This window comes from Arachis stenosperma, chromosome 5, assembly GCF_014773155.1.
Source record: "Arachis stenosperma cultivar V10309 chromosome 5, arast.V10309.gnm1.PFL2, whole genome shotgun sequence".
NCBI lineage: Eukaryota > Viridiplantae > Streptophyta > Magnoliopsida > Fabales > Fabaceae > Arachis > Arachis stenosperma.
Window position 1 is genome coordinate 79,171,682 of NC_080381.1, and position 27,004 is coordinate 79,198,685.

The 27,004-nt window shown below is 39.2% G+C and overlaps 1 protein-coding gene across 1 annotated transcript; it reads right to left on the reverse strand.

The window, feature by feature from the left end:
* Positions 1–2,945: 2,945 nt before the first annotated feature.
* Positions 2,946–7,920, reverse strand: LOC130980924 (uncharacterized). Its single transcript, XM_057904565.1, has 5 exons — positions 7,453–7,920; positions 7,142–7,371; positions 6,799–7,042; positions 4,021–4,123; positions 2,946–3,073 (listed from the first exon to the last, which is right to left on the reverse strand). Exons 1-5 carry the CDS (start codon positions 7,918–7,920, stop codon positions 2,946–2,948), a joined length of 1,173 nt encoding a protein of 390 aa, XP_057760548.1.
* Between the last annotated feature and the right edge of the window lie 19,084 nt (positions 7,921–27,004).

Below are 27,004 nucleotides of genomic sequence, written 5' to 3' on the forward strand. Positions count from 1 at the left end.
GATTCTTTAATCGGAATCTTCGTGGTATAAGCTAGAATTGATGGCGGCATTCAAGAGAATCCGGAAGGTCTAAACCTTGTCTGTGATATTCTGAGTAGGATTCAATGATTGAATGACTATGACGAGCTTCAAACTCCTGAAGGCTGGGCGTTAGTGACAGACGCAAAAGAATCAATGGATTCTATTCCAACCTGATTGAGAACCGACAGATGAATAGTCGTGCCGTGACAGGGTGCGTTGAACCTTTTCACTGAGAGGACGGGACTGTAGCCACTGACAACGGTGATGCCCAACATACAGCTTGCCATGGAAAGGAGTAAGAAGGATTGGATGAAGACAGTAGGAAAGCAGAGAGACGGAAGGGACAAAGCATCTCCATACGCTTATCTGAAATTCTCACCAATGAATTACATAAGTATCTCTATCTTTATTTTATGCTTTATTCATATATCATCCATAACCATTTGAATCTGCCTGACTGAGATTTACAAGGTGACCATAGCTTGCTTCATACCAACAATCTCCGTGGGATCGACCCTTACTCGCGTAAGGTTTATTACTTGGACGACCCAGTGCACTTGCTGGTCAGTTGTGCGAAGTTGTGTTTATACCATGGTATTGAGCACCAAGTTTTTGGATTCATTACCGGGAATTATTTGAGTTGTGAAAAGTAGTGATCACAATTTCGTGCACCATTGTTATAGGTTAGGTGGAAAGCTTAGATTAATCAAAGATTCAAATTCTAGTCCACTTGACCATATGCATCCTACCTTGACCTTAGCCCCATCACAACCTATGGAAAGACCTCTTGATATTTGTATGCATGCATGAAATAATTGTTGATTGTTATATGAAAAACAAATCTTGGAAAGCATGATTAGGAGAGAATTGAGTGAATCAACCCCATACACTTGAGTGCCTAGAGCGGATACACATCCGGTGAGGGTTCGATCGCTCAATTACATGTCTCCACCCATGATCATCTTTTCTTGCAAGTTTGTAAAATCTTTCAATGATTCAATTCAATTGTGGGTTGATTTGGTTGCTATTGCCTTAGCCTTTGTACTTATATATGTATTCTTGGAAATTGACTTATTTTAACCAAGTGGATGCATTCATATAGATAGATTGTATATAGATAGGTTGCATTTAGTTAGTTTGCATTGAATAAATGTTGATACCCCTTTGCTTCTTTCTTAATTTTAGCATGAGGACAGCTTAGTTTAAGTGTGGGGAGATTTGATAAACACCGATTTCGTGATTTATCTTGTGATTAATTTGGGGGATTTTATCACCTTTTCCCACATTTATTCAATGAAATAGCATGGTTTTGTAATTCTCCCTTGAATTGTGCTTAAGTGTAAAAACATGCTTTTTATGCCCTTAAATTGGTGATTTTAACTCACTTTAATTCCATCCGATGCCTTGATATGTTTGTTGAGTGATTTCAGGTTCATAGGGCAAGTATTGGATGGAAGAAATGAGAAGAAAAGCATACAAAGTGAAGAAAGCATGAAGAAACCAAGAATTGGAAATGCATCAATGGGTGCGCATGCATACAAGGCGCGCGCACAAAAGTGAGTTCGCCTAAGGACGCGCATGCGTACATGGCGCGTTCGCGCGGATGAAGAATTAGCCAATCGACGCACATGCGCACATGGCGCGTACACATCGATACTCACACGTGACTCACTTAAAGGCAAAACGCTGGGGGGCGATATCTGAGCAGCCCAGACCCAATTCCAACCTGTTTCTGAGTGTATTTCATGCAGAATTGAAGCCCAAGCAAAGGGGGGAGCAATTGGTTGTAGCATTAGCATCATGTAGTTTAGTTTCTAGAGAGAGAAGCTCCCTCTTCTCTCTAGAATTAGGTTAGGTTAGGTTAATTTCATCTTAAATCTAGTTCCAATTTCATGTTCTCATCTTGTTTTCTCTACAATTTCATGTTTCTATTCTTGATTCCTCTTAGTTTTCACGTTAATTTCCCTTTTTGCTATCTTTTGTGATGATGAACCTTGTTGGATTTGGACCTTTCCTTTAATGCAATTTAATGTTTGATGTTCTTTTATTGTTGATTTAAGTTGTGATCTCATTTTCCTTGCAATTGGTAGTTGTTAGATTTCAATTATTCTTGCCATTTATTATGCTTCCCTTTTATGCCTTCCAAGTGTTCGACAAAATGCTTGGAAGGATTTTAGAATAGAATTCTATATCCTTGCCTTGGGAAGGTAACTTAGGAACTCTTGAGTTGCTAATGTCCAAGTGATTGATGATTGGGAGCCATTGACCTTAGATCTCAATAATTGAACTGGTGGAGACTAGGACAGGTGGACTTGGATTGACATAGCTCATTTGAATTTCCTTTATCATTTAGAGGATGACTTAATGGGGTTGATCCTTGCCAATTCTCATGTTGTGGTTAGTGATAAGGATAGAGATCCTTGACCACCAACCCTTGCCAAGACCTTTTTGTTATTTGAAGTTCATTATCATTTACTTTTCATGTCTCTTATTCCAAAAACCCCAAAATATTCCTTCATAGCCAATAATTAACCACTTCATTGCAATCCTCGTGAGACGACCCGGAGTCCAAATACTCCGGTTAATTCTTATTTGGGGTTTGTTCTTTGTGACAAAACCATAATTTCAATTTAATGTGAGAATTCTTTGTTGGTTTGGGGCTATGTTTAGAACGAAGTAATTCCTTTCTTTAAGAAGAAATTCCTAGACCGACGACGAATCTCGTCTATCAGGTAAATCACTTTCTTTTGCACTACTTCCTTCATTGATGAATTCAACCTTCTTTGTGGCTGTATTGAGGGCTTGGCATCCTCCTCAAGAAGGATTTTGTGCTTGTACATTGAAGGGCTGATCCACTTTAGATCTGAAAGTGTCCACTCTATGGCATCCTTGTGTTGTCTCAACACCTTAATAAGCTCCTCCTCTTATTCCTCACTCAAGCTTGTGTTGATGATTACTGAATATATGTCATTGCTCCCCAAGTAACCATACTTCAAGCTTGGAGGCAAGGTCTTTGATTCACCCAAAAACTGTCTTTCAACAATTTTCTTGCCTGCAAGTATACCAGATTATCGTCAAGTAAAAACTCACTGTAGAGTGAGGTCGAATCCCACAGGGATTGGTTGGTTGATCAATGTTAATTAGAGAATTATGTTAGTTGAGCAAAATCATATTTGATTCAGAATGCAGAAAGTGAAATTGGCTGAACCTTAAATTGTAAGTAATTAGAAATACAGAAAATTAAATTGCAGGGAATTAAAGTGTAGAAGCTTAAATTGCAAGAAATTAAATGGGAATGGGGAATTAGCTTAAAGTTAAAGAAGTAGAATATAAAAGAATGGGTAAGATAAGAGTGGGGGAGTCATTGGGTTCAGGAGATGTATAATTCTCTGGATCAAATTTATTTTCATCTCTTCCGCAATCAATGCATTCATTGATCTCCTTGGCAATCTTAAGGGATTGGATCCCAATTCCTTGGCTCACCAATCTCTCTAAGCATGAACAATTGCCCAATTCCTTGATTTAAGTGCTCATGGGAAGAGATGAAGTTTGGCCACTGATTATACCACACAAATTCATAGATCAAAGTGTTGGTAGGATTACATGTCACTATATCCATCTAAACCCCAATCTAATCCAATGTGAGAAAGCATTTCTAGCATGATCTCCTCATTCCTCTTCCAAGGTTTCGAGGAAATCCAATTATGAATAGCTTTTTTCCCAAGATAACTATCCAATTGGATGAAGAACGAAAGCTTTCTAGCAAAATCAAGAGAAAAGAAAGAAGAAGATGAATGAAAACTAATATTGATCCATTGAATTACACAAGGGTCCCTAACCCAATGAAAGGGGTTTAGTTGTTCATAACTCTCAAGATGGAAATTACAATTGAAAGATACAGTCTGAAATTCAAATTAAACCAAAAATTCTCGATATGAAGTAAAAGTCCTAAAAAAATCAAAAAGGTCCCCTCTAACTTAAATTCCAAGCTATTTATACACTTTCTTCGATGGATCTTCATTATCTGAATTTGGGCTTTTGGCATTGATGAAATTGGGTCGAAGATGGCTCCAATTGGTTTCCCTTGCTGTTGAGAAGAGATCTGTATAAATTGCACATTATGCTGCTTCAAGTTGGAGTCAACGTTTGATGGCCAACGTTGACTCAAATGCCTTGCATAAGAAAACCAGAAAACACAATAGACTTTGCTGCTATTGGCGTTTGACTCAATGTTGGAGGGCCAACATTCCACTACCCACGTGTACGCGTGCTGTGCGAATCTGCGGGCTTGGGTCAAAATGCACATCCACGCGTGCGCGTGGATCCCCAAAAGTTAAACTTGCACGTACGCGCCATAGACGTGAGCGCGCCCTTGTGCTGTTTCAAAATCAGAATTTCAAATTGAAGATCGTGCACATTGGATTTCACGGTTGAGGTAGCGTTTGGGGTGCCTATCCATGCGTATGCGTCAACTACGCGTGCATGTGGATTGTCAGAAATCTCCAACCGCACGTATGCGTGTAGCATACGTGCGCGTCGCTGTAATTTTTCAGAATCTCCAGAAAGCTCATTTCTTTACCATGTTGGGGGTAACCTTAGATGTCCAATGTTCCCTCCAACGTGAGCAACAGAATTTATGCAGAGAGTTGCTCCGCTTCCCTTCCAACGTTTGAGGCAACGTTGGTGGTCCAACTTGGCCACCAACGTTGCTTCTTCTTCATTTTTTCTACACCCCTTCTTCAACTTCTTTCCATGCCTTCCTTCACCTGTCATCAATTAATATATGCATCAAAGCCTTGCTGAAGTCATGAGAATTCTCATCATTCTTAACTCACAAGTAATTATAGCATAATTCCCAAGAAATTGCATAAAATTAATCATAGTTGGATGAATTTAGGTATGCATGAATTTCTACCCAATTTGCTTACTTATAACTCAAGAAAGTGCATAAAACCTTTTAAAAACAAAGAAAATGGAGTAAAACTAGCCTAAGATGCCCTGGCACCACAACACCAAACTTAAATCTTGCTTGTCCCTAAGCAAGTACTGAATTATTAAGAAGAAAGAATGAAACAGGAAGGGATGTTCATCTCAGCAAGTTATTATTATTAGCTAATGAGGTTTTATGCAGAAAAATGTAGTAACTCACTTTTTATTGATCTTTTAAGCATAGAATGTCTCCTTCAAGCATAAATTAACATATTGCTATGACCTCTTGTTATTCACTCATCCTTGGTGATTTCTTTCCTTTATTCTCTTTTCCTGTAAAATTTGGCTCAGTGTTATGTGTTGTGGCCTTTTCTTAGCTCATTTGTATTTAACACATATTCACTACAGACACTTGCCTCACAATTCTTCTTAAGACATTGGTGTCCAACACCTCTTTGGGTTACTAAATGTCTTGTAACTAGGTTGCTCCTGATAATGGACTTTTGGTTGATAATCCCGGGTTAGTTAACCCAAGTTACCAAGTGTTAAAGCACTCCATAGAACCTAATCGTCCAAGCAGATCCTAGTACAAAGACACCACAGGCACATGTCCTAAGGTCCAAACTATTGGTGTCTAGCCTTATTCTTTGTTTCCTTTTGTTTTTATTACCGCTTTTGGCTTTTCTTTTTCTTTCTTTTTGTCTATTTCTCTTTCACTCAAGGACTTTTATTTGCTAAGATTCATAGACAGCATGCTAATTTTCACTAAAAGGAGTACAAACTATCCTTTTATTCATTATACGTGAGCTACTACACAATCAAACATATATATACCACCACTTACTGTTATGTTACTTCTTGCTAAAAAGGAACTATTCCACTTCTAGTCCACACATTTCTTTTATTTTAAATTGTAAAACACTAAGGGAATAAGACAAGCATTCAAGCAAGTGAAAGTGAAAGCACACACACCTAGGCTAACATATTCATTACCAAGATTAAACACACACATATGCAAAATGAATTGAACTACAATTTACTATTAACGCCCATTCAGACTTCCAATTTATAGCATTTTAAAACAGATGGAATAAAGTAACAATACAACCTCTTGGTAGTGCCTTCTTTTTGCTCTTAGCTAATGGTGTGTATTCCTTCCAAGAGATTGATTGAATTCCTGTAAGTTATTGGAAGTTGCTTGTTCCCCAAGTACTTGAGAGATTGTTAGCATGCATGTATATTTGTCAGCTTTTGAACTTAGATTGGTGTGTGAACATCAAACTTAGTTTCTTACCTTATGCACCAAACTGAGTCTTTGCAGAAAACGTCAAGTACTTTTATTAAGAATTTAAACTATGAACTAGATCATAACTCTGAACTAGATAACAGACTAGAAACTTGAAAACAAACAACTTTTGAGTAAATTCTCTAATTGTTGGGAGCTAATACTAGTTATGCTAAAAATGTAAGGTGTCCTTAATGAAATTCGTGATGGAATACTAAACTTAGAATAACACATTCGCCCTCAAATTTCTTTGGTGTGTAACACCAAACTTAGCTCCTTACAATGCAAAGAATCTACTAAGCTCTTTTATTGAATTTAACCAGGGAAAGATGACTACCTTTGGTTAGGTTGCCTCCCAACAAGCATTTTTTTATCGTCACTAGCTTGACGATCAGCTCTCTCAGTTGAGTCTATATTTTATCTTGGAATCTGTCCCCATGTGATTCCTTGATAATTTCCAAATGCTCTATGGAAAGGACTTTTCTAATTGTGAACACTTGAGGTAACTGAGATGGAATGGTTGGAAGATAGGATGGGATTGGTGGACAGTGGATTAATATCACCTTGTCTCCAGGGGAGAAACATTCTGTAGGAACCTTCTTGTTTCTCCATCCCCTTGGCAATTTCTTCACATCTCTTTTCTCTTCTTCCAGTGTTGCTCCATTGACTCTTGTGTTAGGAAGATCCTTGTTAGCTACTTTTCCTGATTCTTGTGGCTGTATCTCTTGCAATTCTTGCTTATTCATCAAGGACTGTTTCAGGGGTTCAGCTGCTGATTCACTGTTGCTTTCCTCCAAGCACAGTTTGCTGTGATCATCCGTCGGCTTTTAAGGTTCTGACTCAGATTCCGATGTAGGTTTAAAAACATGGAAAGTGAGATGTTCATCATGTATTCTCAAGATTAACTCTCCTTGTTCCACATCTATAAGTGCTCTAGCAATGGCTAGAAATGGTCTCCCCAAAATAATGGGGTGGAGGTAACTTTCCTCCATGTCCAGAATAACAAAGTCCATGGGGAGGAAGTAATTTCCCACTTTCACCAACATATTTTCGACTACTCCTTCAGCCTGCTTCTGAGTTTTATCAGCCAATTGTATGATTACATCCGTGGATCTCAACTCATTGATTTGCAACTTCTTCATAAGAGATAGAGGCATCACATTTATGCTAGCTCCTAGATCACAAAATCCTCTGTCAATTTTTGTTTCTTCTATGACACAGGGAATATGAAAGCTCCTTGGATCTTTATTCTTTAAGAGCGCGTCCTTCTTGATGAGGGCACTACATTCCTTGTTCATTGTCACAGTTTGTCCCCCTTTTAAGGTTCCTTTCTTGTTCAGCAGCTCTTTCATGCACTTGATGTATATAGGCATCTGTTGGAGAGTTTTGATAAAGGGGATGATGACACTGATAGATGCAAACACATCTAGGAATTTGGAATATGACCTTTCTTTCTCACCTCCTAGGAGTCTCTGAGGAAATGGTGCCCTTGGCACATAGGATTTCTGAATTTCCTTTCCTGTTGATTCTTTTCTTTGTACAGATCCAATTTTCTGTTCCTTTCTCTCCAAGTTGTTCTGAGAACTCCCTTGGCTGTGTTCTATTGGCTTACTGGTATCTTCTTCCAGGATTTTTTCATTTGCAAGAGTCACAGCCTTACACTCTTCCCATCTCACCTTCTTCATTTTCCCTCTTGGATTTTTCTTAGTGTCACTTGGGAAACTATCAGTGGACTTTAGAATTTTCTGTGAAAGATGTCCTACTTGAGATTCGAGATTCTTAATAACCTCTCCTCAGCTCTTTATACTCCCTCTCACTTTTTCCTTGAATTTCTTCATGTCATCAAATTCCTTGCCAAGGTTTGCAAGCATAACTTCCATCCTGGCCATTCCGTCATCATCATGTGGTGGTGATTGGTTGAAATTGGGGTATTGAGAGTGGTTGTTGTGACTTTGGTAATGTGGCTATGAATAAGTGTTTTGTGTGGTCTGGTATGATCTTTGGTTTAAGTTTTGGTGAGTGGAGTTGTTATACTGGGTTAGATTGTGTGATCTGTGGTCTTGGCCTTAGTTTTGTTGGTTCTCCCACCCAAAGTTTGGGTGGTTTCTCCAACCAGAATTATAGGTTTTAGAATATGGATTATTAGCTTGCCTAGATGAGTTTCAAAGGTAATTAGCTTCCTCTCAGTTAACTCCTTCTTCAGTTTCCAACTCTCCTTGAGGCGATGGTTGAGTGTGGACAACTGCAGCCTGATTCTTCTCCATTTGCTTGGTCAATTCAGCGAGTTGCTTGGTGATCATTTTGTTCTGGGCCAAGATTGCATCCATTTGGTTTAATTCCAAGACTCCCTTGTTGTTGCTCCTATCTGAGGCGTAAAAATACTCATTGTCAGCCACCGTCTTGATGCATGTGCATCATTGCCTACTTTTAGTAGTCATTTCAGTAGATTTCTGTTTAGTTTTCATACAAATATTGCCAATATATGAGTAATAGCATGAAAAATCTCTGCATGAAACAAAATCTCAAGCATAGGTGAATTTAAACTAATATACAGGGTAAACATGATAAAATAGATCACATTAAGTGAAGTTTTGATTTTGAGTATTATTAGCACACCTAGTATATAAAGATCATTTTGTATGTTACCTTGATGCACTTTGTTTGTTTGATTTCAGGCCAAAAGAAGCAGAAAAGAGCCACGTTAGTGGCTACGTTAGTGCTACTAACGTGGGAACTAACGTGGAAGGAAGGAAAGTTGGAACGTTAGTGGGAATGTTAATGGCATCAACTTTGAAGAAGGAGTAGCGTTAGTGGCAAAAGTGAGTGCCAATAACGCTAGCGAAGGTGCAAGAAGACCCACGTTAGTCTCCACGTTAGTTACATTAACGTGGGAACTAACGTGGAAGGAAAGGGAAAAGCCAACGTTAGTAGAAAAAGTGAGTGCCACTAACGTTTGCGAAGCAAAAAGACCCACGTTAATGGCCACGTTAACTACATTAACGTGGAAGGAAAGGGAGATGCCAATGTTAGTGGAAACAGTCAGTGCCACTAACGTTTGCGAAGCAAAAAGACCCACGTTAATGGCCACGTTAACTACGTTAACGTGGAAGTTAACGTAGGCAAAAATCTCACCTGTCAGCCTGACCATGCCTTCTTCAAACAAGAATAACTTGAGCCACAAAACTCCAAATGAGGTGATTTCAATAGCATTGGAAAGTAGGATTCCAGAGCTTTCCAAGCATATATGGCACTACATGGTGGACACTAAATTTGAGGGGGAAAACCTACCCCGAAAGTGCAAAGATGAACATGGTATCAACCTGTAGTAAGGCCAGCTGACCTCTTCACCTTCCAAGAAATGTAACTCGAGTTGTAGTGCTTCAAATGATGCGCTTCCAAAAGCGTTGGAAAGTAGACATCTAGAGCTTTCAAACAATATATAATAGTATGGGGTGGAGATTAAGTGTGAACTCCAGAACCTGGCAATAATGAAGCTCTGATCGCTAGCGTTATTGTGACTCACTTTTTCCAGTAACGCTAGCGACTATGCCAACGACCATGTCCATTTCAAAGGAGCATAACTTGAGTTATAGAGATCCAATTGAGATGATTTCAGTTGCGTTAAAAAGCTGACATTCAGAGCTTTCCAAAGATATATAATAGTCTATAGTGGGCATGAAATTGAAGCAAAAACAAGAGGCATCTTTTAAGCCCCAAAAACACCAATTGGTAACAAGTGCAACGTTAGCCACAATAACTTTGGCACTAACGCCACACTTGTAGCGTTAATGTGGCTAACGGCAGCATTAACACTAAGCACTTGGACCACAACTTGATTCACTTCTCTCTCAAGTCCACTTCAAAGCTCAAGCAAGCAAGCCCACAATTGTCAACCAATCAAGGCCACAAGAAGCATCTAGAATAGGAATTTTCATTTAATTGTAATTTGTTTTTAATTTCATTTTTTGTAATTTAGGAGAGCCTATATAAAGGCCTTAGTCTTTACATTCAAAAAATTCAGAAATAGAGAATTGAAGGAAGGGGGAGAGAGTGAAGACCAATTCGAACTTCTGTTAATTGGCACACTCCAAGGGGAGTGGGTCTTCGGACCCCTCCCCTCAACCACTCTTCTTCCTTTTCTCTTCTTTTCTTCCGTAGGAGTAGTTTCTTTTCTTTGTACCTTCCATTTATGAATTTTGAAGTTTCAATTTCAGTTTAATCTTCATCTTTATTTTTCTGCAATTTCTTTCTTTTCTATTTTGGTAGAGCAATGATCAACTAACTCTTTTCTTTGGGTTAGAGAGCTCTATTGTGATTCAATGGATCAATTGTAGTTCTTATTCTTCTTCTTCTATCTTTTCTCTTAATTTTACTAGAGAGCTTTTGATCTTCATCCAATTGGGTAATTGTCTTGGAAGAGAAATTGCTCATACTTAGATTTCCTCGGAACCTTGGAAGAGGAATGAGGAGATCATGCTAGAAATTCTTTCTCATGTTGGACCAAATTGGGGTCTGGGCGGATATAGTGACATGTAATCCTCCCAACACTTTGATTTGGAAATACATGTGGTATAATCAGTGACCAAACTTCATCTCTTCCCATGAGAAATTAAATCAAGGAATTGGGCAAATGTTCAAGCTTAGAGAGATTGGATTCTCAAGGAATTGGGATCCAATCACTTAAGATTGCCAAGGAGATCAATGAATGCATTGATTGAAGAAGAGATGAGAATGAACTTTATTTGGAGGATTGCAATATCTCTTGATCCCAATGTTCATTTTATTTTTAGTTCTTACATTTACTTTTCTTGTCATTTTACTTTTCTGCACTTTATTGCTTTCTTTACTTTTATACCATTTACATTTCCTTGTTACTTATTACTCAAATATGATTCGTCTAACTAGGATAATCAATTAACCATTGATTGCTTAATCCGTTAATCTCTGTGGGATTCGACTTCACTCTTTTGTGAGTTATTACTTGACAACAATTCGGTATACTTGCCGAAGGAAAATTTGTTGAGAGACAAGTTTTCATGCATCACGTCTCTATTACATCAATGGCTTCTTCAATGGTCTTCTTCTTCTTTAAGGAACCTTGATGAGTTCTAATTCACACCCCATTCAAAAATTAGTGAATTAGTTTTTTTGGCAAGTGCACCAAAATTATCACCAAGTAATAACCCACAGTGGAGTGGGATCGTATCCACAGAGATTGGCAAATTCAAGCAGTTTTAATTGTTTGATGAATTAGTCAAGCGGATCAATAAGATTGTGAAGTGTAGAATTGTAAATGATATAAATGTAAATGACTAGAATATAAAGAAAAGCAAGAAAGTGCAGAAACGGAAATTGCAGAATGTAAAGTGCTGAATCATAAATAACTTGAATGTAAATGGGAGTGGGGAATTGCTGAATGTAAAAATTAAGCTGTAAAGAAATGGATAGATAAGAATGGATAAATTCATTGAGATTGGGAGATGTTGTCTCTTTGGATCAAATCTAGCTTAGATCTCCTTCAATCATGCAACTCACTGACCTCTTGGCAATCATGATTGATTGAGCCCCAATCCCTTGGTGACTCAATCTCTCAGATCTTGATCAATAGCCAATTCCTTGGTCTAATTGCTCATGAAGAGATATATGCTTGGTCCCTGATTATACCACATACCCTTATAGGTCCAGGTAGAGGGAGGATTATATGTCACGTATCCAAACACCAAAACCTAGATTCTACTCAAGTGTAGGAAGGAATTTCAAGCAAGGTTTCATGTTTCCTTTCCCAAGGTTCCCATGAAACCCAATTGCATTCAATCTCTTTCCCAAGATAATTGAACACTAAGCATTAAGAACGAAATTCCTTCTAGCAAATCAAAGAGAAGATGAAGAGAAGAAGAATTTCACTATTATCAATCCATCAAGTACAACAGAGCTCCCTCTCTCAATGAGAGGGAAGTTAGCTACTCATAGCTCAAAAAATACTCAAAAGTGAAGTGTAAAAGTGGTTCTAAAACTGACAACTTAACCCCCTTCTTCAGTACTCCTTGGGGGTATTTATACTACTCCTAGTAAAATAAAAGAACTACAAAAGTGAAAAGGGAAAATTACATTTTGGAGAAAAAGAAAACACTCAATAAGCGTGACTTCTTGGAGCTGGCATGTGGCTGGCACTTTACTGGCGTGTCACGTGCCCTTCATTTCTAGCTTGTCATGCCATGCCCAATCCTTCAAGTGGCATGCTCATCTCTCTATCAACATTGGCGTGCCATGCCTTCGAACTCAAGTGGCATGCCCTTTGCCTTTTTCCACTTTTCTTTGCCTCTGGAAACTTGAACTGGCATGCCACGCCCAAGGTCTGGCGTGCCACACCCTTGCTCTATGCTTGGCTAAGCTTTTCTGGAAAGTTGCACTAGCGTGGCATGCCCAGAGTCTGTCGTGCCACACACCTTTGTGAGTGAGTGGTTCCTCTGTTTGGCGTGCCTTGCCACGAACGCAAGTGGCACGCATTAATGCTTCTTTGCCCTCTGAATGACACTGGCGTGCCACGCCTGGTTGCTCCAGTGGCACGACTAAGTGAAGAATGGTGAATGGCGTGCCACGCCTTCGATACCCAATGTAATTAGCCTCTTTCATCCTCTCTGGAAACTTGTACCAGCGTGCCACGCTTAAAGGCTGGCGTGCCACGCCCATAATATTGCCTTGATTCCTGGGGTTGGCGTGCCACGCCTAAGCTTCAAGTGGCACGCCATAGTGAGATGCTTGGGTTGGCGTGCCATGCCTTCGATACCAAGTGGCACGCCTAAGTGAGATTGAGAGGTTGGCATGCCACGCCTTCGACTTCAAGTGGCACGCCCAGTCTTTAGTTGCCTTCAGCTCCTTCTCTGGATTATTGTACCAGTGGTGGACGAAATTGTGATCCTATTTGTATTTGCATGAGATTTATTTAATGGCTATTGGCTATGTGTGGACACAACTCCGTTCAACTTAACCAGCAAGTGTACTGGGTCATCCAAGTAATACCTTACGTGAGTAAGGGTCGATCCCACAGAGATTGTTGGTATGAAGCAAGCTATGGTCACCTTGTAAATCTCAGTTAGGCAGATTAAATGGTTATGGGTTTCGAAAATTAATAATAAAAAGAAAATAAAAAGGGATAGAAATACTTATGTAAATCAATAGTGAGAATTTCAGATAGGCGTGTGGAGATGCTGGAATCCTTTCGAATCTCTATTTTTGTCTTGCTTTCATCCAATCCTTCTTACTCCTTTCCATGGCAAGCTGTATGTAGGGCATCCCCATTGTCAATGGCTACATCCCATCCTCTCAGTGAAAACGTTCCTATGCTCTGTCACAGCACGGCTAATCATCTGTCGGTTCTCAAACAGGTTGGAATAGAATCCCTTGATACTTTTGTGTTTGTCATCACGCCCAGCCTTTAGGAGTTTGAAGCTCGTCATAGTCATTCAATCCCAGAATCCTACTCGAAATACCATAGACAAGGTTTAGACTTTCCGGATCCTCATGAATGCCGGCATCTATCTAACTTATACCACAAAGATTCTGTTGGGGAATCTAAGAGATATGCGCCCGGCCTAAAGTAGAACAGAAGTGGTTGTCAATCACGTGCGTTCATAGGTGAGAATGATGATGAGTGTCACGGATCATCACATTCATCAAGTGTTGTGCAACGTATATCTTGAAATAAGAATAAAAGAGAATTGAATAGAAAGTAATAATAATTGTATTGAAACTTGAGATACAGCAGAGCTCCACACCCTTAATCTATGGTGTGCAGAAACTCCACCGTTGAAAATACATAAGTGAAAGGTTCAGGCGTGGCTGAATGGCCAGCCCCCTGAATGATCAAGAGACCGAATAATCAAAGGCTAAACAGTCAAAAGATTAAACTGTCAAAAGATGTCTAATACAATAGTAAATTATCCTATTTATACTAGACTAGCTACTAGGGTTTACATGAGTAAGTAATTGATGCATAAATCCACTTCCGGGGCCCACTTGGTGTATGCTTGGGCTGAGCTTGATCTATCCACGAGCTGAGGCTTTTCTTGGAGTTGAACGCCGAGTTATAATGTGTTTTGGGCGTTCAACTCCGGATCATGACGTTTTTCTGGCGTTTATCTCCAGACAGCAGCATGTACTTGGCGTTCAACGCCAAGTTACGTCGTCAATTTCCGAATAAAGTATGGACTATTATATATTGCTGGAAAGCTCTGGATGTCTACTTTCCAATGCGGTTGAGAGCGCGCCATTTGGAGTTCTGTAGCTCCGAAAATCTATTTCGAGTGCAGGGAGGTCAGATTCCAACAGCATCAGCAGTCCTTTTGTCAGCCTTTTTCAGAGTTTTGCTCAAGTCCCTCAATTTCTGCCAGAAATTACCTGAAATCACAGAAAAACACACAAACTCATAGTAAAGTCCAGAAATGTGAATTTAACATAAAAACTAATGAAAACATCCCTAAAAGTAGCTTCAACTCACTAAAAACTACCTAAAAACAATGCCAAAAAGCGTATAAATTATCCGCTCATCACAACACCAAACTTAAATTGTTGCTTGTCCCCAAGCAACTGAAAATCAATTAGGATAAAAAGAAGAGAATATACTGTGAATTCCAGAATATAAATGAATTTTAATTATAATTAGATGAGCGGGACTTGTAGCTTTTTGCTTCTGAACAGTTTTGGCATCTCACTTTTTCCTTTGAAGTTCATAATGATTGGCTTCTCTAGGAACTTAGAATTTCGGATAGTGTTATTGACTTTCCTAGTTAAGCATGTTGATTCTTGAACACAGCTACTTATGAGTCTTGGCTGTGGCCCTAAGCATTTTGTTTTCCAGTATTACCACTGGATACATAAATGCCACAGACACATAACTGGGTGAACCTTTTCAGATTGTGACTCAGCTTTGCTAGAGTCCCCAGTTAGTGGTGTCCAGAGCTCTTAAGCACACTCTTTTGCTTTGGATCACGACTTTAACCACTCAGTCTCAAGCTTTTCACTTGGACCTGCATGACACAAGCACATGGTTAGGGATAGCTTGGTTTAGGCGCTTAGGCCTGGATTTTAATTCCTTGGGCCCTCCTATCCATTGATGCTCAAAGCCTTGGATCCTTTTTACCCTTGCCTTTTAGTTTTAAGGGCTATTGGCTTTTTCTGCTTGCTTTTTCCTTTTCTTTCTATTTTTTTTCGCCACTTTTTTTTTCGCAAGCTTTTGTTATTCACTGCTTTTTCTTGCTTCAAGAATCAATTTCATGATTTTTCAGATTATCAATAACATTTCTCTTTGTTCATCATTCTTTCAAGAGCCAACAATTTTAACATTCATAAACAACAAGATAAAAAGACATATGCACTGTTCAAGCATTCATTCAGAAAATAAAAGTATTGTTACCACATCAATATAATTAAATTAAATTCAAGGACAATTTTCGAAATTCATGTACTTCTTGTTCTTTTGAATTAAAACATTTTTCATTTAAGAGAGGTGAAGGATTAATGGATTTTATTCATAGCTTTAAGACATGGTTACTACATACTAATGATCATGAAGTAGAGACACAAAACATAGATAAACACATAACATAAAAAACCGAAAAACAGAGAAATAAGAACAAGGAATGAATCCACCTTAGTGGCGTCTTCTTCTTGAAGGACCAATGATGTTCTTAAGCTCTTCTATGTCCCTTCCTTGCCTTTGTTGTTCCTCCCTCATTGCTACTTGATCTTCTCTTATTTCATGGAGAATGATGGAGTGCTCATGATATTCCACCCTTAATTGTTCAACATTGTGGCTCAAATCTTCTAAGGACGTGTTGAGTTGTTCCCAATAGTTGTTGGGAGGAAAGTGCATCCCTTGAGGCATCTCAGGATTTCTTGATGATGAGCTTCCACACGCATCTCTTGAGAACCGTGAAGGGTCTCTCTTGCTTACTCCATCCTCTTCTTGGTGATGGGCTTATCCTCTTCAATGGAGATGTCTCCTTCTATGATAACTCCAGCTGAGTAACATAGATGGCAAATAAGGTGAGGAAAAGCTAGCCGTGCCATGGTGGATGGCTTGTCGGCTATTTTGTAGATTTAATTGGAGATGACCTCATGAACTTCTACTTCCTCTCCAATCATGATGCTATAAATCATGATGGCCCGATCCACAGTAACTTCAGATCGGTTGCTAGTAGGAATGATGGAGCGTTGAATGAACTCCAACCATCCTCTAGCTACAGGCTTGAGGTCCAGTCTTCTTAGTTGGACTGGCTTGCCTTTGGAGTCTCTCTTCCATTGAGCTCCTTCCACACATATGTCCATAAGGACTTGGTCCAACCTTTGATTAAAGTTGACCCTTCTAGTGTAGGGGCGTTCATCTCCTTGCATCATGGGCAAGTGGAATGCCAACCTCACATTTTCCGGACTAAAATCTAAGTATTTCCCCCGAACCATTATGAGATAATTCTTTGGACTCGGGTTCATACTTTGATCATGGTTCCTAGTGATCCATGCATTGGCATAGAACTCTTGAACCATTATGATTCTGACTTGTTATATGGGATTGGTTAGGACTTCCCAACCTCTTTTTCGGATTTCATGTCGGATTTCCGGATACTCATTTTTCTTGAGCTTGAAAGGGACCTCAGGGATCACCTTCTTCTTTGCCACAACATCATAGAAGTGGTCTTGATGGCTCTTGGGGATGAATCTTTCCATCTCCCATGACTCGGAGGTGGAAGCTTTTGTCTTCCCTTTTCCTTTTCTAGAGGATTCTCTGGCCTTAGGTGCCATTGATGGTAATGGAAAAACAAAAACCTTATGCTTTTACCACACCAAACTTAAAATATTGCTGGCCCTCGAGCAAGAGAAGAAAGAAGAGAAGAAGAAGAAGAAGAAAATATGGAGGAGAAAGAGAGATGTAGGTTCGGCCAAGGTATGGAAGAGGGGTTGTGTTGTGTGAAAATGAAGTAGAATGGAAGGGTATATATAGGGAGAGGGGAGAGTATATGTTCGGCCATTTAGGGTGGGAATGGGTGGGAAAATGGTTTTGAATTTTTGAAGGTGGGTGGGGTTTATGGGGAAGAGTGGATGGATGTGCTTGGTGAAGGGTGTTGGGAAGTGTGACATGGGGAAGAGTAATCACAAAAATAGGATTCGGAGGTAAGGTGGGAATGTAGTAGGTGGGGATCCTGTGGGATCCACAGATCCTGAGGTGATCCTGTGTGGTCCACAGATCCCGAGGTGCCAAGGAATTCCATCCCTGCACCAAATAGGCATGTAAAATGCCTTTGCACACTATTCTGGCATTTAAACGCCCATTGGTGCACGTTCTGGGCGTTCAACGCCCACATGTAACATGTTTCTGGCGTTGAACGCCAGTTTCATGCTTGTTACTGGCGTTCAGCGCCAGCTTTTCCTCTTAGGCACATTCCTGGCATTCAGCGCTAGAATGTTGCTTGTTTCTGGCGTTCAGCGCCAGGTTGATGCTCTGTTCTAGCGTTGAACGCCAGCCAGATGCTTCTTACTGGCATTGAACGCCAACCTGTACTTCCTCCAGGGTGTGATTTTTCTTCTACTGTTTTTGATTCTGTTTTTAATTTTTATATTTTTTTTGTGACTCCTCATGATCATGTACCTAATAAAACACAAAATAACAACAAAATAAAATAAATAGAAATTAGATAAATAAAATTGGGTTGCCTCCCAACAAGCGCTTCTTTAATGTCAATAGCTTGACAGTGGCTCTCATGGAGCCACAAAGGTGATCAGGACAATATTGTATAGTCCCAACACCAAACTTAGAGTTTGGATATGGGATCTTAACACCAAACTTAGAGTTTGGTTGTGGCCTCCCAACACCAAACTTAGAGTTTGACTGTGGGGGCTCTTCCTGACTCTGAACTGAGAGAAGCTCTTCATGCTTACTCTCTTTTGTCACAGAGGGATGGCCATGTGCCTTAAACACAAGGTAGTCCCCATTCAATTGAAGGACTAATTCACCTCTGTTGACATCTATCACAGCTCCTGCGGTGGCTAAGAAAGGTCTTCCAAGGATGATGCAATCATCCTCTTCCTTCCTAGTGTCTAAGATTATGAAATCAGCAGGGATGTAAAGGCCTTCAACCTTTACTAACATGTCCTCTACTATTCCATAAGCTTGTCTCAATGACTTGTCTGCTAATTGTAATGAGAACAAGGCAGGTTGTACCTCAATGATCCCCAGCTTCTCCATTACAGAGAGTGGCATAGGATTTATCCCTGACCCCAGATCACACAGAGCTTTTTCAAAGGTCATGGTGCCTATGGTACAAGGTATTAAGAACTTGCCAGGATCTTGTTTCTTTTGAGGTAGAATTTGCTGAATCCAGGTATCCAGTTCACTAATGAGCAAGGGAGGTTCACTTTTCCAAGTCTCATTACCATACAACTTGGCATTCAGCTTCATGATAGCTCCTAAGTATTGAGCAACTTGCTCTCCAGTTACATCTTCATCCTCTTCAGAGGAAGAATAGTCTTCAGAGCTCATGAATGGCAGAAGGAGATTTAATGGAATCTCTATGGTCTCTATATAAGCCTCAGATTCCTTTGGATCCTTAATAGGAAACTCCTTTTTGCTTGAGGGACGTTCCAGGAGGTCTTCCTCATTAGGATTTTTGTCCTCCTCCTCCCTTGTGCATTCGGCCATATTGATTATATCAATGGCTTTGCACTCTCCTTTTGGATTCTCTTATGTATTGCTTAGGAGAATACTGGGAGGAGTTTCAATGACTTTCTTACTCAGCTGGCCCACTTGTGCCTCCAGATTTCTAATGGAGGATCTTGTTTTACTCATGAAATTGAAAGTGGTCTTTGACAGATCAGAGACTAGATTGGCTAAATTAGAAGTGTTTTGTTCAGAATTCTCTGTCTGTTGCTGAGAAGATGATGGAAAAGGCTTGCTATTGCTCAGCCTATTGCGTCCACCATTGTTAAAGCCTTGTTGAGGCTTTTGTTGATCCTTCCATGGGAAATTTGGATGATTTCTTCATGATGAGTTATAGGTGTTTCCATAAGGTTCACCCATGTAATTAACTTCTGCCATGGCAGGGTTCTCAGGATCGTAAGCTTCTTCAGAAGCTGCCTCTCTAGTATTGTTGGATGCATGTTGCCATCCATTCAGATTTTGAGAGATCATGTTGACCTGTTGAGTCAACACTTTGTTCTGAGCCAATATGGCATTCAGAGCATCAATTTCAAGAACTCCTTTCTTCTGAGGAATCCCATTATTCACGGAATTCCTCTCAGAAGTGTACATGAATTGGTTGTTTGCAACCATGTCAATGAGCTCTTGAGCCTCTTCAGGCATTTTCTTTAGGTGAATAGATCCACCTGCAGAATGGTCCAATGACATTTTCGAAAATTCAGATAGACCATAACAGAATATATCTAATATGGTCCATTCTGAAAACATGTCAGATGGACATCTTTTGGTCAGCTGCTTGTATCTTTCCCAAGCTTCATAGAGGGATTCACCATCTTTTTGCTTGAAGGTTTGAACATCCACTCTCAGCTTGCTCAGCTTTTGAGGAGGAAAGAATTTATCCAAGAAGGCAGTGACCAGCTTATCCCAGGAGTCCAGGCTATCCTTAGGTTGTGAATCCAACCATATTCTAGCTCTGTCTTTTACAGCAAAAGGGAAAAGCATGAGTCTGTAGACTTCAGGATCAACTCCATTTGTCTTTACAGTCTCACAGATCTGCAAGAACTCAGTTAAAAACTGATAGGAATCTTCAGATGGAAGTCCATAAAACTTGCAGTTTTGTTGCATTAAGGCAACTAGCTGAGGTTTCAGCTCAAAGTTGTTGGCTCCAATGGTAGGAATGGAGATGCTTCTTCCATCAAATTTGGACGTTGGCTTTGTGAAGTCACCAAGCATTCTCCTTGCATTATTATTGTTTTCGGCTGCCATCTCCTTCTCTTGTTCGAAAATTTCTGAAAGGTTGTTTCTGGATTGTTGTAATTTAGTTTCTCTTAGTTTCCTCTTCAGAGTCCTTTCAGGTTCGGGATCAATTTCAACAAGAGTGCCTTTTTCCTTGTTCCTGCTCATATGAAAGAGAAGAAAACAAGAAAAGAAGAAGAATCCTCTATGTCACAGTATAGAGATTCCTTTATGTTAGTAGAAGAAGAAAGGGGAGAAGAATGTAGAAGAGTGGGTTCGGATTTTTAGATGAAGAGAGGTGAAGAGAAGTGTTAGTAATTAAATAATTAAATAGAATAAGAAAAGAGAGGGGGGATTTCGAAAATAATTTTGAAAAAGGGATTAGCAATTTTCAAAAATTAGAGATAAGATGTAATTGAAATTAAAATTTAAAACAATTAATTAATTAAAAAGAATTTTTGAAAAAGAAAGAGGTATTTTCGAAAATTGAAGAGGGAAAAGTAGTTAGGTGGTTTTGAAAAAGATAAGAAACAAACAAAAAGTCAAATAGTTAGTTGAAAAAGATATTAAAATCAAATTTGAAAAAGATAAGAAGATAAGAAGTTAGATAAGATATTTTGAAATCAAATTTTGAAAAAGATGAAATTTTTTGAAAAAGATATGATAAAAAGATGAGATAAAAATTTTAGGAAAAATATATTTTGAAAAATATTTAATTTTTTTTTAAAATGACTTTAACTAACAAGAAACTACAAGATAAGATTCTAGAATTTAAAGATTGAACCTTTCTTAACAAGAAAGTAACAAACTTCAAATTTTTGAATCAATCACATTAATTGTTAGCATATTTTTGAAAATATGATATAAAGATAAGAAAAAGATTTTGAAAAAATAATTTTTTAAAATTTTTGAAAATAAGAAAAAATGGAAGAGATATGATTTTTGAAAAAGATTTTTAAAAGATAAATTTTTAAAATTGAAATTTTGACTTGACTTGTAAGAAACAACTAATTTTTAAAAATTTTTTACCAAGTCAACCCAAAATTTCGAAAATTTGGAGGAAAATAAGGATGAGATAATTTTTGATTTTTGAATTTTTTAATTATGAGAGAGAAAAACACAAACATGACCCAAAACATGAAAATTTTGGATCAAACACTTAATGCATGCAAGAACACTATGAATGTCAAGATGAACACCAAGAACACCTTGAAGATCATGATGAACATCAAGAACATATTTTTGAAAAATTTTTTGATGCAAAGAAAACATGCAAGACACCAAACTTAGACATCTTTAATGCATGGATTCTATCAAACAAAAAATGCATATGAAAAACAACAAACAACACAAAACAAGAAAACATCAACATCAAACAAGAGGACTTATCAAGAACAACTTGAAGATCATGAAGAACACTATGAATGCATGGAATTTTCGAAAAATGCAAGAAAAATTTTTTAAAGCATGCAATTGACACCAAACTTAAAAATTGACTCAAGACTCAAACAAGAAACACAAAATATTTTTGATTTTTATGATTTTCTAATTTTTTGGATTTTTATTATTTTTTTTCGAAAATATTTTTGGAAAAACGAAAAAGAAAAGAAAAATTTGAAAAAGTTTTTGAAAGAAAAATTACCTAATCTGAGCAACAAGATGAACCGTCAGTTGTCCATGCTCGAACAATCCCTGGCAACAGCGCCAAAAACTTGGTGGACGAAATTGTGATCCTATTTGTATTTGCATGAGATTTATTTAATGGCTATTGGCTATGTGTGGATACAACTCCGTTCAACTTAACCAGCAAGTGTACTGGGTCATCCAAGTAATACCTTACGTGAGTAAGGGTCGATCCCACAGAGATTGTTGGTATGAAGCAAGCTATGGTCACCTTGTAAATCTCAGTTAGGCAGATTAAATGGTTATGGGTTTCGAAAATTAATAACAAAAAGAAAATAAAAAGGGATAGAAATACTTATGTAAATCAATAGTGAGAATTTCAGATAGGCGTGTGGAGATGCTGGAATCCTTTCGAATCTCTATTTTCTTATTGCTTTCATCCAATCCTTCTTATTCCTTTCCATGGCAAGCTATATGTAGGGCATCACCGTTGTCAATGGCTACATCCCATCCTCTCAGTGAAAACGTTCCTATGCTCTGCCACAGCACCGCTAATCATCTGTCGGTTCTCAATCAGGTTAGAATAGAATCCCTTGATTCTTTTGCGTTTGTCATCACGCCCAGCCTTCAGGAGTTTGAACCTCGTCACAGTCATTCAATCCCAGAATCCTACTCGGAATACCATAGACAAGGTTTAGACTTTCCGGATCCTCATGAATGCCGCCATCTATCTAACTTATACCACGAAGATTCTGTTGGGGAATCTAAGAGATATGCGCCCGGCCTAAAGTAGAACGGAAGTGGTTGTCAATCACGCACGTTCATAGGTGAGAATGATTATGAGTGTCACGGATCATCACATTCATCAAGTGTTGTGCAACGTATATCTGATCTTGGAATAAGAATAAAAGAGAATTGAATAGAAAGTAATAATAATTGTATTGAAACTTGAGGTACAGCAGAGCTCCATACCCTTAATCTATGGTGTGCAGAAACTCCACCTTTGAAAATACATAAGTGAAAGGTTCAGGCATGGCTGAATGGCCAGCCCCCTGAATGATCAAGAGACCGAATAATCAAAGGCTAAATAGTCAAAAGATTAAACTGTCAAAAGATGTCTAATACAATAGTAAATTATCCTATTTATACTAGACTAGCTACTAGGGTTTACATGAGTAAGTAATTGATGTATAAATCCACTTTCGGGGCCCACTTGGTGTATGCTTGGGCTGAGCTTGATCTATCCACGAGCTGAGGCTTTTCTTGGAGTTGAACGCCGAGTTATAACGTGTTTTGGGCGTTCAACTCCGGATCATGACGTTTTTCTGGCGTTTATCTCCAGACAGCAGCATGTACTTGGCGTTCAACGCCAAGTTACATCGTCAATTTCTGAATAAAGTATGGACTATTATATATTGCTGGAAAGCTCTGGATATCTACTTTCCAATGCCGTTAAGAGCGCGCCATTTGGAGTTTTGTAGCTCCAGAAAATACATTTCGAGTGCAGGGAGGTCAGATTCCAACAGCATCAGCAGTCCTTTTGTCAGCCTTTTTCAGAGTTTTGCTCAAGTCCCTCAATTTCAGCCAGAAATTACCTGAAATCACAGAAAAACACACAAACTCATAGTAAAGTCCGGAAATGTGAATTTAACATAAAAACTAATGAAAACATCCCTAAAAGTAGCTTGATCTTACTAAAAACTACCTAAAAACAATGCCAAAAAGCGTATAAATTATCCGCTCATCAACCAGCGTGCTACGCCATGCTGCTTAAGTGGCACGCCGATGCATTTGTGCACTCTTCAAGCTTGGCATGCCACGCTTGGGTTCTCAAGTGGCATGCCCCAAGTGACTTCTTGGAGCTGGCGTGCCATGCCTTCGACACCAAGTGGCACGCCATAGTGGAGGTTCTTCTTGAGATGGTGAGTTGGCGTGCCACGCCCCGTTGCTCAAGTGGCACGCCCATAGTAGTTGATAGGTCAGGCGTGCCACACCAGTGCATTTTTGTGGCATTTGCTCCAAGTGGCACACCAGTTTCACATGCCTAGCTTCTTGTTTGTCTTTTACCCTTTTTGATGCCTTTTTCACCTAAAATTCAGCACAACTCATTTCAAAGTAGTGTACCATAATATTCATCAAATAATGCATGAATTGTACTGATCAAATGAGATTTATGCTCTTTTATGGTCTTCTTTTTGCAAGAAAGAAGGGTAGATGATGCAAGTCATCACAACACAAAACTTAAGCTTTGCTTGTCCCAAGCAAATCAATGTGATTAAACGTTTATATCTTGAGGCCTTGGCTTCGAATGATTGCAGTACAACTAAGAGTAAAACTAAGTGTCCAACATATGTATGGATATTTTAATTGTCATGGAAAGCTCTTGGATCCTTGAGGGTTCCTTCAGGTATAGGCTTCAGGGGTCCTTTTTATTGATTGTCACCTTGAAGTAGTAAGGGTTATTTTGCTTTCTTGACCACGACTCTAAGTGTTTTGTCTCAAGACAATCCTTTAATTAGGCTTTCAATTAGCACTCCCAAACTAGTTGGTTTTAGGGTACTGGGTGTTGAGACACCCCTAAGAATTTACTTGCCCAAGTCTCTTCTTGACACATCTTCACCACAAGCATCTTCTAAGATGATTAATTCTTTTTGAGCTTTTTAACGTTTCTTTTTCTATCCCAGTAGTTGATGCTCAGAGCCTTGGGCCTTTATTACTTACTACCTCTTGGTTCTATGGATATTCAAGGAACACCCCTTAGTCTTCCTTTGTTATACCTTCTAGGACTAGTTGCTCTCCATGACTCATTTTCTTTTTAGTTCATCCTAGGTTCTACACTTAGTTTCTTGTTTCTTAGTTTGTTTGATGATCCCTCTTGGCCTTGGTCTCTCTTATTGATTTTGTACAACTCACAGTAACTTTTATAGAGACAAGCTCTACTTTTTTAAGTTGAAATGAAGACTTGAAATACATGGCATTTTCTTTCTTGTAAAAAAAACTCATAAAGACTTCAAACAGGAATTAAAACTAAGCATAAAACATAAACTATCATAGCATGATTATTTAAGAAGTAAATAAAGCAAAGGCTTAAATAGAATTCATAAATTGGAAAGTGTCAACCATGGGACTCAACAACCTTGAGCAGCTTCATCTTTAGTTCATTGGCCCCTTCCCTTTGTCCTTCTTCTTGGAAGGGGATGAGCCACCTGCACCTGGCTTGGAGGAATCTTTTTGAGCCTTGGTATCCTTGGGCTTCCAAAATCCTAGCCTCCTCATGTAATTTCTTTCATCTTCCTTATGTTTGGCGAGGATTTCCTCTTGTCTTGCACTTAGCTCTTCCATCCCTTGCATGAAGGTTGGGTATCTTGGGTTTAGAGCGGCTACAGCGTTACACAAGTGATTCAGCTTTGCTTGTGTGTTGATGTCATACTGCCTCCTGGATATGGTCCTGGCATCATAGAGATTTTTGAATTCAGCCAAGTTCCTCTGTTGCCACTTGCCTTGCTCTGCTATTTTGTCCAGTACGCTTCGCACCTCTCCCCAGTCAAATTGTTCTTGCTGCTCCTTCCTCATATGCTCTTGATTCCCTTGGAGTTGAATGTTCTGGTTGACTTGGCTCCATTGTTGTTGCTGAGTCTCCTTGAGTTGATTGACATCTTCCCTCAAGTAGTGTAGGTTTCCCTTTATTTGGTGTACATCTCCTTGCAATTGCTCCTAGTTGAATCCCTCTGGAAATTGCTGATATTGGTAGTGTGGTGGTGGTTGAAGTGCCAGGAAGTGAGGTTGCTCTTCTCCCTCTTCCTCTTCTTGTTGTTGTTGTGGTTCATGAGCATGAGCTCTTTGTTCTCTATCCCTGTTGAGTGGGTGGACAACCACCACTTTGGCCATCTTTTTGGCAGTTATGAACTTGTCTTGCTTCACAAGCACTTCATCAATGATCTTTTCAACTCCAGCCTTATCACATAGCCTCTGTATAATGCTGGGAAATGCCAACCTTGTGTTGTCACTCGTGCTTTTCAGCACTTTATTGATGTTGTTGGCGATCATCTCCCCCACGTTGATGTTTTCTCCTCTCATGATACTGTAGATGAGTATAGCTCTCTCCTTGGTCACCTCTGAAGTGTTGGACGTGGGGATTAGGGACCTCCTCACAAATTCTAGCCACCCTCTAGCTTGGGGGCTCAAATCTCTTCTCCTCAATTGGTTAGGTATCCCATCATTGTCATTTATCCAACACACATTCATCACACAAATTTCATTCAGGATATCCTCAAACCCAGGGCCTTGCTGCTTCATTCTCTCTTTATAGCTCCGAGTGGAGCTTGTTCTCTTCACCATTAGCATTCTTTCTATGCTAGAGGGGCTATAGTCAATGGACTTCCCCCTTACATAGCTAATGTAGCCATAGTGTTGTCCTGGTTGAGGCACTGCGTTGGCATAGAATTCCCTCACCAAGCTTTCTACAACTTTCCTCGGTGGGTTGCATAGAAGTGACCAACCCCTATTGTCGATCTCAATGTTGATTTCAATATGCTCATTCCTCTCTAGTTGAAACCCAACTTCTGGAATGATTTCCCTCTCACTCACCCAACCATAGAATTGATTTTGGTTGAATGCAGAGAGGAACTTGTAGTCATTAAAAGAACTTGAGGATCCAGAGGTTGGTTCCTTGGTTTTTCTTTTCTTTGAGGCTGAGCTTTTTGGTGGTGTCATTAGGTTGGGAGAGTGTGCTTGAGGTTGTAAAAAAATAGGGGTTGAAAGAAAGAGAAGGCAAAATAAGGTTTTGCTCCAACACCAAACTTAGGACTTGATTGTCCCAATCAAGAAAAAAAAAGAAGAAAGTAGGGGATGAGAGATAGTAGAAGATGAAAAGAGAAGCAAAGGTGAGGGGTGTGGGGGTTGTTGAAGTGGGAGAGGAGATGGGGGGTGAAGCTTTTATAATGGGTGAATGGTGTGGTTCGAAAGGTGGGAAATAAAAAGGGTTAAATGTTTTCCCACTTTGGGGAGTGGCGCCTAGCGTGGGAAAAGGCGCCAACTCTTTTCTCATAGTGTCTTCTGTGTGTGTCCTGTTCCAAGGTGTAAGTACACTTTGACTTCCTTGCTTTGTGAGTTGTTTACCATGTGGGCCCCATCTTCTCTCCTGAAATTGAAACTGAACCCATTAGTAATGACATACGAACCCCTTCACATTCATTCTCATTAAGAATGAATTGGATTGCAAC

Coding starts and splice junctions, on each gene's coding strand:
- LOC130980924 (XM_057904565.1), bottom strand. CDS start 7,920: ATGAAGAAGGTGAGATGGGAAGAGTGTAAGGCTGTGACTCTTGCAAAT. Junction 7,372..7,452: donor GGAGCTTTCATATTCCCTGT/GTCATAGAAGAA, acceptor TCTCTTATGAAG/AAGTTGCAAATCAATGAGTT. Junction 3,074..4,020: donor GAAGATCCATCGAAGAAAGT/GTATAAATAGCT, acceptor GTATACTTGCAG/GCAAGAAAATTGTTGAAAGA.